The sequence below is a fragment of the Patella vulgata genome, chromosome 9 (assembly GCF_932274485.2).
Source record: "Patella vulgata chromosome 9, xgPatVulg1.2, whole genome shotgun sequence".
NCBI classification, from domain to species: domain Eukaryota; kingdom Metazoa; phylum Mollusca; class Gastropoda; family Patellidae; genus Patella; species Patella vulgata.
The window spans coordinates 11,453,955-11,469,613 of NC_065887.2; the positions used below are offsets into that span (position 1 = coordinate 11,453,955).

Genomic DNA, 15,659 nt, shown 5'->3' on the forward strand with positions numbered 1-15,659 from the left:
AATCTACTGATGTAAGTACATGGTCATGGTCAAACCAATACAATATTTTCTTTTCAATTTATAAGAGTCGTACAACCATAACTTGTTTATATTCATTGATTTAATTAGATGCTTTATATGGGGAATTGTATGTGTTTCCAGTCGTTTACTTTTATTTGATTTGAATCCATCAATAAACTTTAAATTACAATATCGTTCTATCTTTAAACAGAATGATACCACTGATGATTCTCTTAAATTCCCACCTGAAGTCGTTGTCACAGAGATTATGGTTGAAATAACACCAACGGATTCGGACAAACCAGTGACGATTGATGTTAGTGTGCACGCCTGTTTTGTAGGTTCGTAGCAAATCTTTATTCTTTTTTTCTTAGATATTTCTTTATCCACCTTTAATATAATTACTTTATCCCATATTAATGTTCTACTACATTTGTATCTTTATAGTTACAACTGGCACAGAAGGAACATCACCAACAGGTAAGCCTAATGAACGATTTGATAACTTGTTAAATATATTTTAGGAAATTTTATATCAGATGGAATGAAATAAAACATTGCGTGGACTCAAATAGGTCTGTGACAATAGCTGCCACGAATGTAATATATGGATAAACAGTAAACATGTAATGAATTTTGATTTAATTGAAAGGAGCGTCAATTTCCTTGACATTTGTTTAATTTGAGCAATGCAAGTGTTGACAAACAATTAATTCTTTTCATAAATATCTGTATAACCATTTATATCTCCAGCACCCGAAACTTCGCCAACTGCACCCGGAACTTCGCCAACTGCGCCGGAACGTCGCCCACAGTTAATTGTAGCCGGACATTTTTAATCTTTACTAGAATATCATGTTAAATGTTTTTTAACAGCAGATGATATACTATTCCATATCTATCTAATGGAAGTAACAATTATTTATATTTTGGTGTAGTTCTTTTACACAAATGATTATTGGATACTACTGTCAATTTGTTTGACAGTTACACTACTCCGAGGCCCAGCCTATATTATCAGACAAGCACTTTAATTTCAGCAGTCAATGTCTTGAAAAACAAATGATATATACATCGAGCAGCATTAACTTCGCCACCGGCGCCCAGGACCTTCTACCACAAACCCCTTTAGCAGTTAAAGAACTGATGAACAATTCATTCTTTTATAAAATATTTAATATAAAATCATTTCTGTCTCCAGCACCAGGAACTTCCCCAACTGCACCCGGAACTTCCCCAACTGCACCCGGAACTTCACCGACTGCGCCTGGAACTTCTCCCACAGGTAATACAAGTACAAACAATCAACTACATTTAATTACAATTATTTATATCTTGATGTAGCCTATTTACATAAAGCAGTAATGGTTAATGATGTCAATGTATTTGACAGTTACAGATCTTCTAGGCCCGGCTTATATTCTCGGACAAGCACTTTAATTTCAGATGGCCATGCACTTGAAAAACAATTGATTTATATATCCGGCACCAAGAATTTCGCCATCTGCGACCGGAACTTCTCCCACAAACTACTAGAGGACCGCTTCCAGAGTGATATCTTCTTATCCAAAAACCTTGATAGAGACTACAATTTTCAAGAGATCCTTTTTCAAATTTTGTGTGAAGCTTTGGCTACATTACAGGATAATGATATTAAGCTATAGTTTTCAGCAGATTTTTTTTAAATTCCATATGAAGCATTGGGATAACCAAAGGATGAGCTCGATCAATTTTACCACTCTTGCAACAGAGGGTGTGTGTTTCATGGCAACCGATTGCTCGAGACGAGTACGAGACTGAACGTGCGTCACCGGATTGACACCCTCCCTTGTGATGGATCCCCATAGGTTACATAAGTGCCGCACCTTGTGTTTTGCATTTGATACATTTGCCTGAATGTTAGTTGCTTAGGGTGTTGTTAATTCACTGAAATGACAAGTTTAATCATTTAAACGCTTCAAATTGACAGTGCTCCAGTGGCGAAATAATGCGTTCAGCTGTCCATATAAAACATCACTATAAAATCTATATCTCGACATTGGTATAATTTTTACTAATTTGGGTTTAATTTGGTTTTATAATTATTAATTACTGAAACCATTCGAAGAACCAGTTTAGACAATGAACCCGGATTTGATTGGAGGGAATGGGTGGAGCTATTTAAATAAATGATTACAGCGGCGTATTTCAACATTTTTGTGTCAATTTAAACCAATGTGATTTTAATTAATTATTTAATTGGCTAATTACCAAAAGCCCTTCAGAGAGACAGTGATCTAGTAGCAACAATAATGGTTTTAGTGGTTTCATATAAAATCGTCCCAACTACTATAACGATTTACATTTTTAAATGGTTTCTATGAAGTTATGTCATCTTAACATCTATTCACAGATAAGACCCGTAATTTTCTTTGAAAATGATTCATAGCTTCATTCATACTAAAACAAATATGCAGATCATTTAAATTTCGCCAATTTTGATATTGTGAGATATTGGGATGTTTAAATTATTCAAGCTTTTCTAAGCTATAGTGTTATCTGTTATTAATAATTTGTGTTTCGTTTTCTATTTACAGTTGGAACAACAACACGTAAATTAATGTAAACAGTCAAATTAAAACAATAAATCAACATTTGAGCTTAAATATGACATATCACAAACATGATACTATAGAATTTTGAAGTTTGAAGCGACCATTACAGTTTAAACCAAAACATTTGATTTATGGATATATGTTGTATCTTAATACTTGGCACATCTTGTATTTCAGCACGATGTCTTGTGACATCTTTCTAGGATGTCTTTCTACCAATATGTTTTGAAAGGGCCACTCTATGTTTTTGAAAACATCACCTGCGTATATAAATGACTATATAAATAAAAAACTTTCAAACATATTTGATAACTATAAAATATTTGCAATTTTATTAACCGTTGTTTTGCTCTAATTTACAGTTGTTTGTGCCGAGGTTAAAGGTATGGAGGACCCTGCTATTATTCCAACTTCCAGTATAACAGCACCAGGCGTTTCCAATCCCGAAAACCTTAGACCAGGAACTGCAACCACAGCTACATTCCCTGCCCAAACTTCGCCAATTAGTGTAACAATCGATTTGGCACCCATCACTGATGAAACGGTAGAAATTAAATCAGTGGAACTTGTATCACCACAGAATGTAGGATCTATCAGGGTATTTGTAATTGCAACTGGTGGTTCAGAAACAGAAGCAACTTATTTGACTGCTGTAAGTATAAACACGCTTGCTATTAAGACTCTATTCCTTAAGAGTTTTTTGTTTACAAGAACTGATGTTTTCTATTATTTTTACAGACTGATTTATCAGCACCCATTCTTAAAGCTACCTTCCCTGCTGGTACGGAAGCTGCACAAATCAGAGTCGAAGTAACCCAAACCAATAACGATTCCGAAACAAGTTTCTCTCTTGATGTTAGAGCATGTTTCGAAGGTAGGATACTAATATATTTGTAATTCAGTTTTATTATGTTTTCGACGATGAAAATATGCAAAGAAAATAAATTTGAATAATCTTCCAAGGAATTCAATCCAATTGCCGTCTATGATTCTATGGGCGTACTTCTTTTATTTTAGAAACAAGTGTGTCCGGCACATCACCCACTGAAGCAGGAACATCACCCACTGAAGCAGGAACATCTCCTACAGGTAATTGTAATTTCTGAATATCCCTAATTTCGAGTGTCAAATTTCAGATATTTATTTTGTTCAACTGCAGTCTCGTTAGTTTAGAACAACAATAAGATAAATCTAGATACGTATGTAAATAAAGAAAGTCGAACAATTCTAAGCTGAAACAAAATTGGTTGAGTTACTTATCTTATCTTAACTTTTCCTTTTATTCATTTTACCAGTTGGAACAACTACACGTAAGTTTATTTTTATTTATTTTTTAAAGAAAGGGAATAATGTCCAGGCTTCATTTATATGAACACTTTCTGAATCCAACAAAATCTTTGAAGCGACCATTACAGTTTAAATATGAAAAAAATGATTTACATGCATTTGATTGATGGATGTGTGTTGTATCTTAACACTTGGCACATCTTGTATTTCAGCACGGTGTCTTGTGACAGAAGGAATGGCAAGTCCAACAGTTATACCAGCTGAATACCTTGAACAACCATCTGGATTCCCATCGACAGATGATCCAGAGAACCTGAGACCAGGTGGTGATCAATTTACAATTAACCCATCGGATGCTCCTACCAACGTCACATTTAAACTTACTGATGATGTTGAGCCCGTTGATCTGTCAGAAGTAAAACTTCCTGCCAATGACAATGTGCAAACATTTAGAGTATTTGGACGAACGGGACCTTCAGCACCATGGACACTACTTGAATCTACTGATGTAAGTACATGGTCATGGTCAAACCAATACAATATTTTCTTTTCAATTTATAAGATAAGAGTCGTACAACCATAAATTGTTTATATTCATTGATTTAATTAGATGCTTTATATGGGGAATTGTATGTGTTTCCAGTCGTTTACTTTTATTTTATTTGAATCCATCAATAAACTTTAAATTACAATATCGTTCTATCTTTAAACAGAATGATACCACTGATGATTCTCTTAAATTCCCACCTGAAGTCGTTGTCACAGAGATTATGGTTGAAATAACACCAACGGATTCGGACAAACCAGTGACGATTGATGTTAGTGTGCACGCCTGTTTTGTAGGTTCGTAGCAAATCTTTATTCTTTTTTTCTTAGATATTTCTTTATCCACCTTTAATATAATTACTTTATCCCATATTAATGTTCTACTACATTTATATCTTTATAGTTACAACTGGCACAGAAGGAACATCGCCAACAGGTAAGCCTAATGAACGATTTGATAACTTGTTAAATATATTTTAGGAAATTTTATATCAGATGGAATGAAATAAAACATTGCGTGGACTCAAATAGGTCTGTAACAATAGCTGCCACTAATGTAATATATGGATAAACAGTAAACATGTAATGAATTTTGATTTAATTGAAAGGAACGTCAGTTTCCTTGACAGTTGTTTAATTTGAGCAATGCAAGTGTTGACAAACAATTAATTCTTTTCTGAAATATCTGTATAACCATTTATATCTCCAGCACCCGAAACTTCGCCAACTGCACCCGGAACTTCGCCAACTGCGCCGGAACGTCGCCCACAGTTAATTGTAGCCGGACATTTTTAATCTTTACTAGAATATCATGTTAAATGTTTTTTAACAGCAGATGATATACTATTCCATACCTATGATTATTGGATACTACTGTCAATTTGTTTGACAGTTACACTACTCCGAGGCCCAGCTTATTTTTTCAGACAAGCACTTTAATTTCAGCAGTCAATGTCTTGAAAAACAAATGATTTATATATCGAGCAGGGCTTCGTAAAGTTATGAAAAGCTCTTGAGTTAGACCAGTTACAGAACTGATGAACGATTCATTCTTTTATAAAATATTTAATATAAAATCATTTCTGTCTCCAGCACCAGGAACTTCCCCAACTGCACCCGGAACTTCCCCAACTGCACCCGGAACTTCACCGACTGCGCCTGGAACTTCTCCCACAGGTAATACAAGTACAAACAATCAACTACATTTAATTACAATTGTTTATATCTTGATGCAGTCTATTTACATAAAGCAGTAATGGTTAATGATGTCAATGTACTTGACAGTTACAGATCTTCTAGGCTCGGCTTATATTCTCGGACAAGCACTTTAATTTCAGATGACCATGCACTTGAAAAACAATTGATTTATATATCCAGCACCAAGAATTTCGCCATCTGCGCCCGGAACTTCTCCCACAAACTACTAGAGGACCTCTTATATTTATGTTGAAGCTGAAAAGTGACACCTGTATAATTACGTAAATACGATACAAAATGCCTCTCATTTGTTTACTGGTATTATTGGTGTGACGCACCCAAGAGAGAGAGTGAACACTCCACGGCCTTTTGTTCCAGAGTGATATCCTAGGTATTATAATCACATAAGAGTGATATCCTCTTATCCGTAAACCTTGATAGAGGCTACAGTTTTCAAGAGACCCCTTTTCAAATTTTGTGTGAGGCTTTGGCTACATTACAGGATAATGATATCAAGCTATAGTTTTCAGCAGATTTTTTTTAAATTCCATATGAAGCATTGGGATAACCAAAGGATGAGTTCGATCAATTTTACCACTCTTGCAACAGAGGGTGTGTGTTTCATGGCAACCGATTGCTCGAGACGAGTACGAGACTGAACGTGCGTCACCGGATTGACACCCTCTCTTGTGATGGATCCCCATAGGTTACATAAGTGCCGCACCTCGTGTTTTACATTTGATAAATTTGCCTCAATGTTAGTTGCTTAGGGTATTGTTAATTCATTGAAATGACAAGTTTAATCATTTAAATGCTTCCAATTGACAGTGCTCCAGTGGCGAAATAATGCGTTGAGCTGTCCATATAAAACATCACTATAAAATCTATACCTCGACATTGGTATAATTTTTACTAATTTGGGTTTAATTTGTTTTCTATAATTATTAATTATTGAAACCATTCGAAGAACCAGCTGAGAAAATGAACCCGGATTTGATTCGAAGGAGGGGGTGGGGCTATTTAAATAAATGGTTACAGTGGCGTATTTCAACATTTTGTGTCAATTTAAACCAATGGGATTTTAATTAATTATTTATTGGCTAATTACTGAAAGCCCTCCAGAGAGACAGTGATCTCGTGGCAACAAAATGGTTTTAATGGTTCCATATATAATCGTCCCAAGTTTTGGCCGCCGGACTAATTCTGGCTTCATTCATTCCGATGTATGACGATCAATGCCAATGTCCGTTTTTTCCACCCACAAAAAACCTACACACAACCCAAACCCACCACAAGACAACTGAATGGAATACAAAAGAAAAAAAAGAGCAACCACCTGGTCAGCCTCATAGTAAGAGTTAAAGGCATGGTGTATGATGTATTTTAGATATCGTCGAGTACTATTTATTCTTTCGTTCAAGCACGCGTTATCACAATAATTATTTTGTATTATTATTATTATTCTGTTGACCAATATGTGATGTTAATCGAAAATCAAGTGGGTAGTGGATATCTTCGTGTAAACTGTCAGTGTAAATGACTGGAAGGTGTGACGACGTGTAACGTTATTTCTTTATTGAAAACAAACAGCTTACGTAAACGTTAAGCTTAGGAATTATATTAAAGTAGACGTAATGATTTTTACGTTTGTACATTTTTGATAATCATCTGCGGAATGAAGGATAAACATATCAGGGAATTTTGTAAGCAAGAAATCCTAGCTATATGTTAGTTATATATATGTAACCTTGTTATACAATTAATGACCCAATATTTGAGCTGAAACTTTCTGCAAAGTGACAATAATTATCCCTTTACATTTTGGTTTGTGAGCATTATTTAAACAATTGGACTGCTACTTTTAATGCAAACGATGCAGAAATGCAAACGTATGTCGAACTAATGTAAATTTCACCAGCTATGTGAACTTTGCAAATGAATGAAACTCTTTATTTATCTCGAAGCACTAAACAAAACCCGACTCGTACATGAGTGTAAAACTATTTTGACGATTTACATTTTTAAATGGTTTCTGTGAAGTTATGTCATCTTAACATCTATTCACAGATAAGACCCGTAATTTTCTTTGAAAATGATTCATAGCTTCATTCATTCTAAAACAAATATGTAGATCATTTAAATTTCGACAATTTTGATATTGTGAGATATTGGGAAGTTTAAATTACTCAAGCTTTTATAAGCTATAGTGTTATCTGATATTAATAATTTGTGTTTTGTATACTTGAAACTTAAAACAAATATGTAGATCATTTAAATTTCGACAATTTTGATATTGTGAGATATTGGGAAGTTTAAATTACTCAAGCTTTTATAAGCTATAGTGTTATCTGATATTAATAATTTGTGTTTTGTATACTTGAAACAGCAACACGTAAGTTAATGTAAACAGTCAAATTAAAACAATAACTCTGCATTTGAGTGTAAATATGACATATCACAAACCGGATACTACAAAATCTTTGAAGCGACCATTACAGTTTAAATCAAAACATTTGATTTATGGATGTGTGTTGTATTTTAACACTTGGCACATCTTGTATTTCAGCACGATGTCTTGTGACATCTTTCTAGGATGTCTTTATACCAGTATGTATTGAACGGGGCACTCTATGTTTTTGAAAACATCACCTGCGTATATAAATGAGTATATAGATAAAAACTTTCAAACATATTTGATAACTATAAAATATTTGCAATTTTATTAACCGTTGTTTTTTTCCAATTTACAGTTGTTTGTGCCGAGGTTAAAGGTATGGAGGACCCTGCTATTATTCCCACTTCCAGTATAACAGCACCAGGCGTTTCCAATCCCGAAAACCTTAGACCAGGAACTGCAACCACAGCTACATTCCCTGCCCAAACTTCGCCAATTAGTGTAACAATCGATTTGGCACCCATCACTGATGAAACGGTAGAAATTAAATCAGTGGAACTTGTATCACCACAGAATGTAGGATCTATCAGGGTATTTGTAATTGCAACTGGTGGTTCAGAAACAGAAGCAACTTATTTGACTGCAGTAAGTATAAACACGCTTGCTATTAAGACTCTATTCCTTAAGAGTTTTTTGTTTACAAGAACTGATGTTTTCTATTATTTTTACAGACTGATTTATCAGCACCCATTCCTAAAGCTACCTTCCCTGCTGGTACGGAAGCTGCACAAATCAGAGTCGAAGTAACCCAAACCAATAACGATTCCGAAACAAGTTTCTCTCTTGATGTTAGAGCATGTTTCGAAGGTAGGATACTAATATATTTGTAATTCAATTTTATTATGTGTTCGACGATGAAAATATGCAAAGAAAATAAATTTGAATAATCTTCCAAGGAATTCAATCCAATTGTCGTCTATGATTCTATGGGCATACTTCTTTTATTTTAGAAACAAGTGTGTCCGGCACATCACCCACTGAAGCAGGAACATCACCCACTGAAGCAGGAACATCTCCTACAGGTAATTGTAATTTCTGAATATCCCTAATTTCCAGAGTCAAATTACAGATATCCATTTTGTTCAACTGCAGTTTCGTTAGTTTATAACAACTATAAAATACATGTATATCTATATGCGTATGTAAATAAAAACAGTCGAACAATTCTAAGCTGAAACAAAATTGGTTGAGTTACTTATCTTATCTTAACTTTTCCTTTTATTCATTTTACCAGTTGGAACAACTACACGTAAGTTTATTTTTATTTATTTTGTAAGAAAGGGAATAAGGTCCAGGCTTCATTTATATAAACACTTTTTGAATGCAACAAAATGTGACCATTACAGTTTAAATAAAACAAAAATGATTTACATGCATTTGATTTATGGATGTGTGTTGTATCTTAACCCTTGGCACATTTTGTATTTCAGCACGATGTCTTGTGACAGAAGGAATGGAGAGTCCAACAGTTATACCAGCTGAATACCTTGAACAACCATCTGGATTCCCATCGACAGATGATCCAGAGAATCTGAGACCAGGTGGTGATCAATTTACAATTAACCCATCGGATGCTCCTACCAACGTCACATTTAAACTTACTGATGCTGAGCCCGTTGATCTGTCAGAAGTAAAACTTCCTGCCAATGACAATGTGCAAACATTTAGAGTATTTGGACGAACGGGACCTTCAGCACCATGGACACTACTTGTATCTACTGATGTAAGTACTTTGTCATGGTCAAACCAATACAATTTTTTCTTTTCAATTTATAAGAGTCATACAACCATAAATTGTTTATATTCATTGATTTAATTAGATGCTTTATATGGGGAATTGTATGTGTTTCCAGTCGTTTACTTTTATTTGATTTGAATCCACCAATAAACTTTAAATTACAATATCGTTCTATCTTTAAACAGAATGATACCACTGATGATTCTCTTAAATTCCCACCTGAAGTCGTTGTCACAGAGATTATGGTTGAAATAACACCAACGGATTCGGACAAACCAGTGACGATTGATGTTAGTGTGCACGCCTGTTTTGTAGGTTCGTAGCAAATCTTTATTCTTTTTTTCTTAGATATTTCTTTATCCACATTTAATATAATTACTTTATCCCATATTAATGTTCTACTACATCTGTATCTTTATAGTTACAACTGGCACAGAAGGAACATCACCAACAGGTAAGCCTAATGGACGATTTGATAACTTGTTAAATATATTTTAGGAAATTTTATATCAGATGGAATGAAATAAAACATTGCGAGGACTCAAATAGATCTGTAACAATAGCTGTCAGCAGTGTAATATAGGGATAAACAGTAAACATGTAATGAATTTTCATATAATTAAAAGGAACGTAAATTTCCTTGACAGTTAAATTTAAGCCCCGGGCCTGTTTTCAGACAAACCATTTAATTTAAGCAGTCCAAGTCTTGACAAACAATTAATTCTTTTCTGAAATATCTATACAAACATTTATATCTCCAGCACCAGGAACATCGCCAACTGCACCCGGAACATCACCGACTGCGCCTGGAACTTCACCAACTGCACCCGGAACTTCACCAACTGCGCCGGGAACGTCTCCCACAGGTAATAGCAGTCGGGTATTTTTTAGCGATACTAAAATATTATGTTAAAAGTTTATAACAGCGGATGATATACTAATCCGTATCTTTTTATCGGTACTAGAATATCATGTTAAAAGCAGATAATATACTATTCCGTATCTATCTAAAGGAACTGACCATAGCACTAAGCAATTTAATTTGCCGATATTGTGGGACAAGATAATAAGATTAGATGTTCTGTTTGATTGTTCCATACTTTTCAAAAAGATAAATGTTCAATTAGTTAGTATATGTCATCTATTTATTTTGGAATGTCGGTGGGGGCAATCATCCTCACTGATGGCTTGTTTATAAGTCTATTTTCGCTTGTATTTTCTGAATAATCGGAAATACTCCTTATATCAACATTCAAATTCCAAATAATTATCTTCTTCAAATGCAATCAGATTAGTTTAAATCATATTAATATCGTTAGTTTATAACTAAAAAAAAATGCCCTAACAATGCTAATATTGAATTACTGTTCATGTATTATTAAAAAACTATAACCAAGCAAGGAAATACTTGGTTTGAAATAACCTGACAACATGTCACGCTGTAATTAATTATTTGTCAGTTATTTGTACCTAGAGCTAGTGTATTTGAGGAACTGGTTGCATTTTAAGACATTATATTGTACCAACAACTACGCAAGTACGCCTATGTTTGCCTCACCGATATAGCAGAGGGCACATACGACTGGAGCCCAGATCCATTCACTTTATTTGATATTGGTTGTTTATTGCTTACTATGTCTGTGTAGTATGTGTATTTTTTCAATTAATTAATTAATTAATTTCCGCTTTACAGAACGATGTGAGGAAATAAATGGTATGGAAAATCCAGCATTTATACCAGCAAGCAGTATCAACGGTTTGGCACCCGAACAAATTGATAAACTTAATCCAAACAACGGCCCAGTATCCATAACAGTGAACGGCTCGCTAGAATTTACAATCGATTTGTCACCTAATACAAATGAAGAAATTGAGTTGGGATCAGTTGCTTTTGTTATTCCTGAAAATGTTGCTAGTGTTGAAATAACATTGGTAGCTTTTGATGGTAGTGAGACACCCGTCACGGATACTGTAAGTGTAAAACTTTGATTTTAATAACATATTTATTCTTAGTAATAACATCCAGTGCAAAAACACTGCCCTTTTCGTGCTCTATAGAAATTTGCAATGATTGGAAGTTTCGTGATGCCTTTTGTTTTGGCCACCTGTCTTGTTGATGCTATTTGTTTTATAATTTCTCCAAATTAAGAAATAACGATACCCGATTATCTCGTTTACCAGACTATACAAAAGTGTGAATATGAAATTGTGTTACTTTTGTTTTTTGATTTGTATATTACAGAAAGTCGCCCAAGTTAAGTATACACAGTGCAGTCTTGGGTGACTTTCTAAAGTATGTCGCTTATTATGCATGACAGATTCCTGTGTGACTCCCTACAGCAGTATAATATTATTTACAGGGACTCGCGGCACAAGTACCTAAAGCTAATTTCCCAGCAGCAACCAAAGCCGAGAAGATTCGAATTAAAGTGACACCAGCTATTGTTTCCAGTCCAGTTAAATTCAGTCTCGACGTTAGGGCCTGTTTTGAAGAGACTGTGGTACCTGGAACTTCACCAACGGGTAAATAGTTTCATTTGCTTGTGTTTAAGATTTATTTACGAAATGTATAGATTTTGTTATTTTGCACGTTGACTATATAAGGACGCCATCACATTTTTGACCTACGATTATTCTTAGAAACCTTTAGTTTTTGTTCGGTAGGGACTATGGGCTTGGCCCACTAGATAAAATTCCCAGTATACAGTATCAAAAGGAAACACTACCAAGATGCTTGTTGTTATTGTATTTGTAGACTATTCAATACAATACAACATGTAATATTCTGAAAATAGAATGCACAATCATAAGAAAATATTCCGCATTGTTACAAATTATAAGAACGACGTAAGTTATACATGGGAATTAACTCTGCTCATAACACACACTGTAAAATGAAGTAAAATGTAGCCATTCCGCATGTAACTAACTATAAACTTCCGAGGCGAGAGTCGCCGTTAAGCCAAAGCGACGAAAAAGTCGCCGAAAAAGGCGCCGATTTTTTCGGCAACTTTTTCGTCGCGTGGCTTAACGGCGACTCTCGTGTTGTGAAAGTCGTGGGTCGCCGTTAAGCTAGTACGACGAAAAAGTCGCCGATCGGCGCCTCTTTCGTCGTGCTGGCTTAACACGCGGATCTAAATGGACGCTTTCAGCCACCATAGCTTTCGCGTGAAATATTTAACACTACCAGTAAAATATTTTACCACTGCTCAATTCTCTTAACTATACATTACATTCGCCAGTACGCAGAATTCTCAATTACATCATGTCGACAACTCTGTATTTGCAATTAAAAGTAAATATAAATACCTAAACAGTTTTATCTAAAGCCCTATAATGTAGATACAATGACAAAAACAGTTTCAGGAAATTTCATAACTCTATGCAAAAATGGCGCATTGCAGAAGAAATGACTTTAAAAATATCAGATTCATCGATTCGCGAGAAACGTGACAAATTAGGCGTTTTTATCGACCACTATTATTCAAACACTGTAACTCATAAACTCTTACATGCAAGGGAATTACAATTCAGATAACATTAATTCAAACACTCCTTATGTTTATATATGTGTATTGTATAGGCAGGTCTTTCCAAACCCTTAATGTAAATTGGTGATAAATTTTCCCTAATGTTCATTACGTTGTCTGGAATTTAACTAAACTTATTCTTTCATTTTCTAGCTCCACTTGCAACGTCGCCAACCTTACCAGCAACAACAGGTATTAATTATTTATTATATGGTCGTAATTTGAAATATTTCTAATAACAATACGGATTTATCTTTTATAATGTTTCACTTGAATAATATCTTTTGAAACTACACTGCCCACTTCACTACTTCGCAAGACCAGTTTATTTCTCGATTCTTCCCCCTCAAAATCATTACTATTCTCCAAAACCTGCCAGGAAAGGTCAATTCAAACAAAAGTGGGGACAACTAGCAATTACTAGTCTTAGTTCTGTGTATGTCGGCTGTGGGAGTCCGAGGGACACATGAAATAGGTTACGTCACATCCAGGCCAAACAGCTATCTACGAAATCCGGTACCAGACAACCACATTTATCTGAATTTCGGAGAGAGAGAGCGAGAGAGAGAGAGAGAGATGGGGTTTAACGTCCACTCGATACAAACTAGGTCATTTCGGGACTAACATATGATTCAATTTTATTTCAATAATTCGCGTGTGCGTAGGTGTCTTTAGCAGTGGGGAGGAAACCGGAGGACCTGGAGAAAACCCACGAGAATGGACAGGCGACCCTACTCCTGTTCACGTACATACGGGGAATTGAAACCACGCCAGTTGACTCAATGACTTTATGATACAGCGCGCACACGCTAACCATTCAACCATCCACCCCCACACCCTGAATTTCGGAAATTAAAGAACAATTATTATCGAACACTGCTACAGACCGGAGGTCTGTCCATATATTTGTTCAGGTGGTTGAGTTTTTCTTAAGGAAGTAAGCCTTTCAAAATTCTTAGTGCATTTATTATGTATGTTGTGTACGATTTTCAAGCTCAGTAATCACTGATGATAAATGTAACGATGTAATTTAATTCGTTAAATTTTATTCAGAACGATGCGAGGAAATAAATGGAATGGAAAGACCAGCCTTTATACCTGCGATAAGTGTCGATGGGTTAAGTCCGGACCAGGTTAACAGCCTCAGAAGTAGCACCGAACCTTTATCCGTTACACCTATTGGATCAGAACCAATAGAATTTACTATTGATTTTACACCTAACTCTAACGATGAAGTGGAATTGGGCTCTTTTACCATTCTAAATCCAAGTAACATCGATAGCGTGACCTTAACGCTTATTAAGTCTGATGATTCGGAAATACCAGTAACAAATCAAGTAAGTTGTTTTGTTTTCAGTTTTTAAAATCTAACAGTATTGACGTGACGCCAGCTTCACGTCACGGGGTTAAATAAATATTCCTAATTTTCTGAGTTTGTCTTGGTCGGCAATAACATTTGATACTGGTTATTCAGATACGAAATAAGCCATTTTTAATTGATAACATTGTTGTTTGGTACTTTAATCAGCTTGACAGAAAGGAATAACAAATATATCATCGGCGGTGCTTCTTAAGACAAAGCATTTTCTTGTGCATCTTTTTATCTACATGTAGATATCGTATTGTTAGGCCAATAATAAGGGGTATTATAGATATTGTTTCAAAATGTCATATTTGGGGCGTTCCCAAATATTTATTGCGAAAATGTATTTCCCTGAGAAAAAAAATCAACTCTGTGTCTTACCAAAGCATTTTATAAAACCAAATTATTGTTTTATGGTTAATTACGTATTATTGAAATTATTGTTGAGCCTCTACTGTGTGAAATCTATGGATTGAATCAGGTAAAGGCGAATTTTGTCCTAGCAAATAACTAGCTTTCGCTGCTTATTTCTGCACTGGGTATGTTCGGATAGGTACATATTGTTTAAACGACTACACTTACATATATTAGAGAATTTTATAGCGTTGCTAGGTCTATAGAACCCGAAACCAATGGTATAGTATCTCCATGTTATTACATCCATTTACATTACTACGTGGTACACAGTGCCGGCTTAACAACGCGGTACACAGTGTCGGATTAACTACATGGTACACAGAATCGAATTAACTACGTGGTACACAGTGTCACATTAACTACGTGGTACATAGTGTCGGATTAAGTACGTAATACACCGTGTCTGATTTAGATAAAGAGAAACGGGCTACTCCATTTATGAGCCGCCACACCCCACCCCTCCCCTCAATCGCAATCGCAGTCGCCCAATTCGAGGATGATCAAAGATGTTACTACAGTGCGTGTAAGGAAC

The 15,659-nt window shown here is 35.2% G+C and overlaps 2 protein-coding genes across 2 annotated transcripts in view; both read left to right on the forward strand.

Moving 5' to 3' along the window:
• LOC126831854 (mucin-12) overlaps positions 1-15,659 on the forward strand; it is a 202,925-nt gene that overhangs the window by 79,694 nt on the left and 107,572 nt on the right. The gene's annotated exons all lie outside the window — the stretch shown is intronic.
• LOC130014270 (uncharacterized) lies at positions 4,788-9,091 on the forward strand. Its single transcript, XM_056103253.1, has 3 exons — positions 4,788-4,863; positions 8,375-8,886; positions 9,030-9,091. Exons 1-2 carry the CDS (start codon positions 4,803-4,805, stop codon positions 8,824-8,826), a joined length of 513 nt encoding a protein of 170 aa, XP_055959228.1. The 5' UTR covers positions 4,788-4,802; the 3' UTR covers positions 8,827-8,886; positions 9,030-9,091.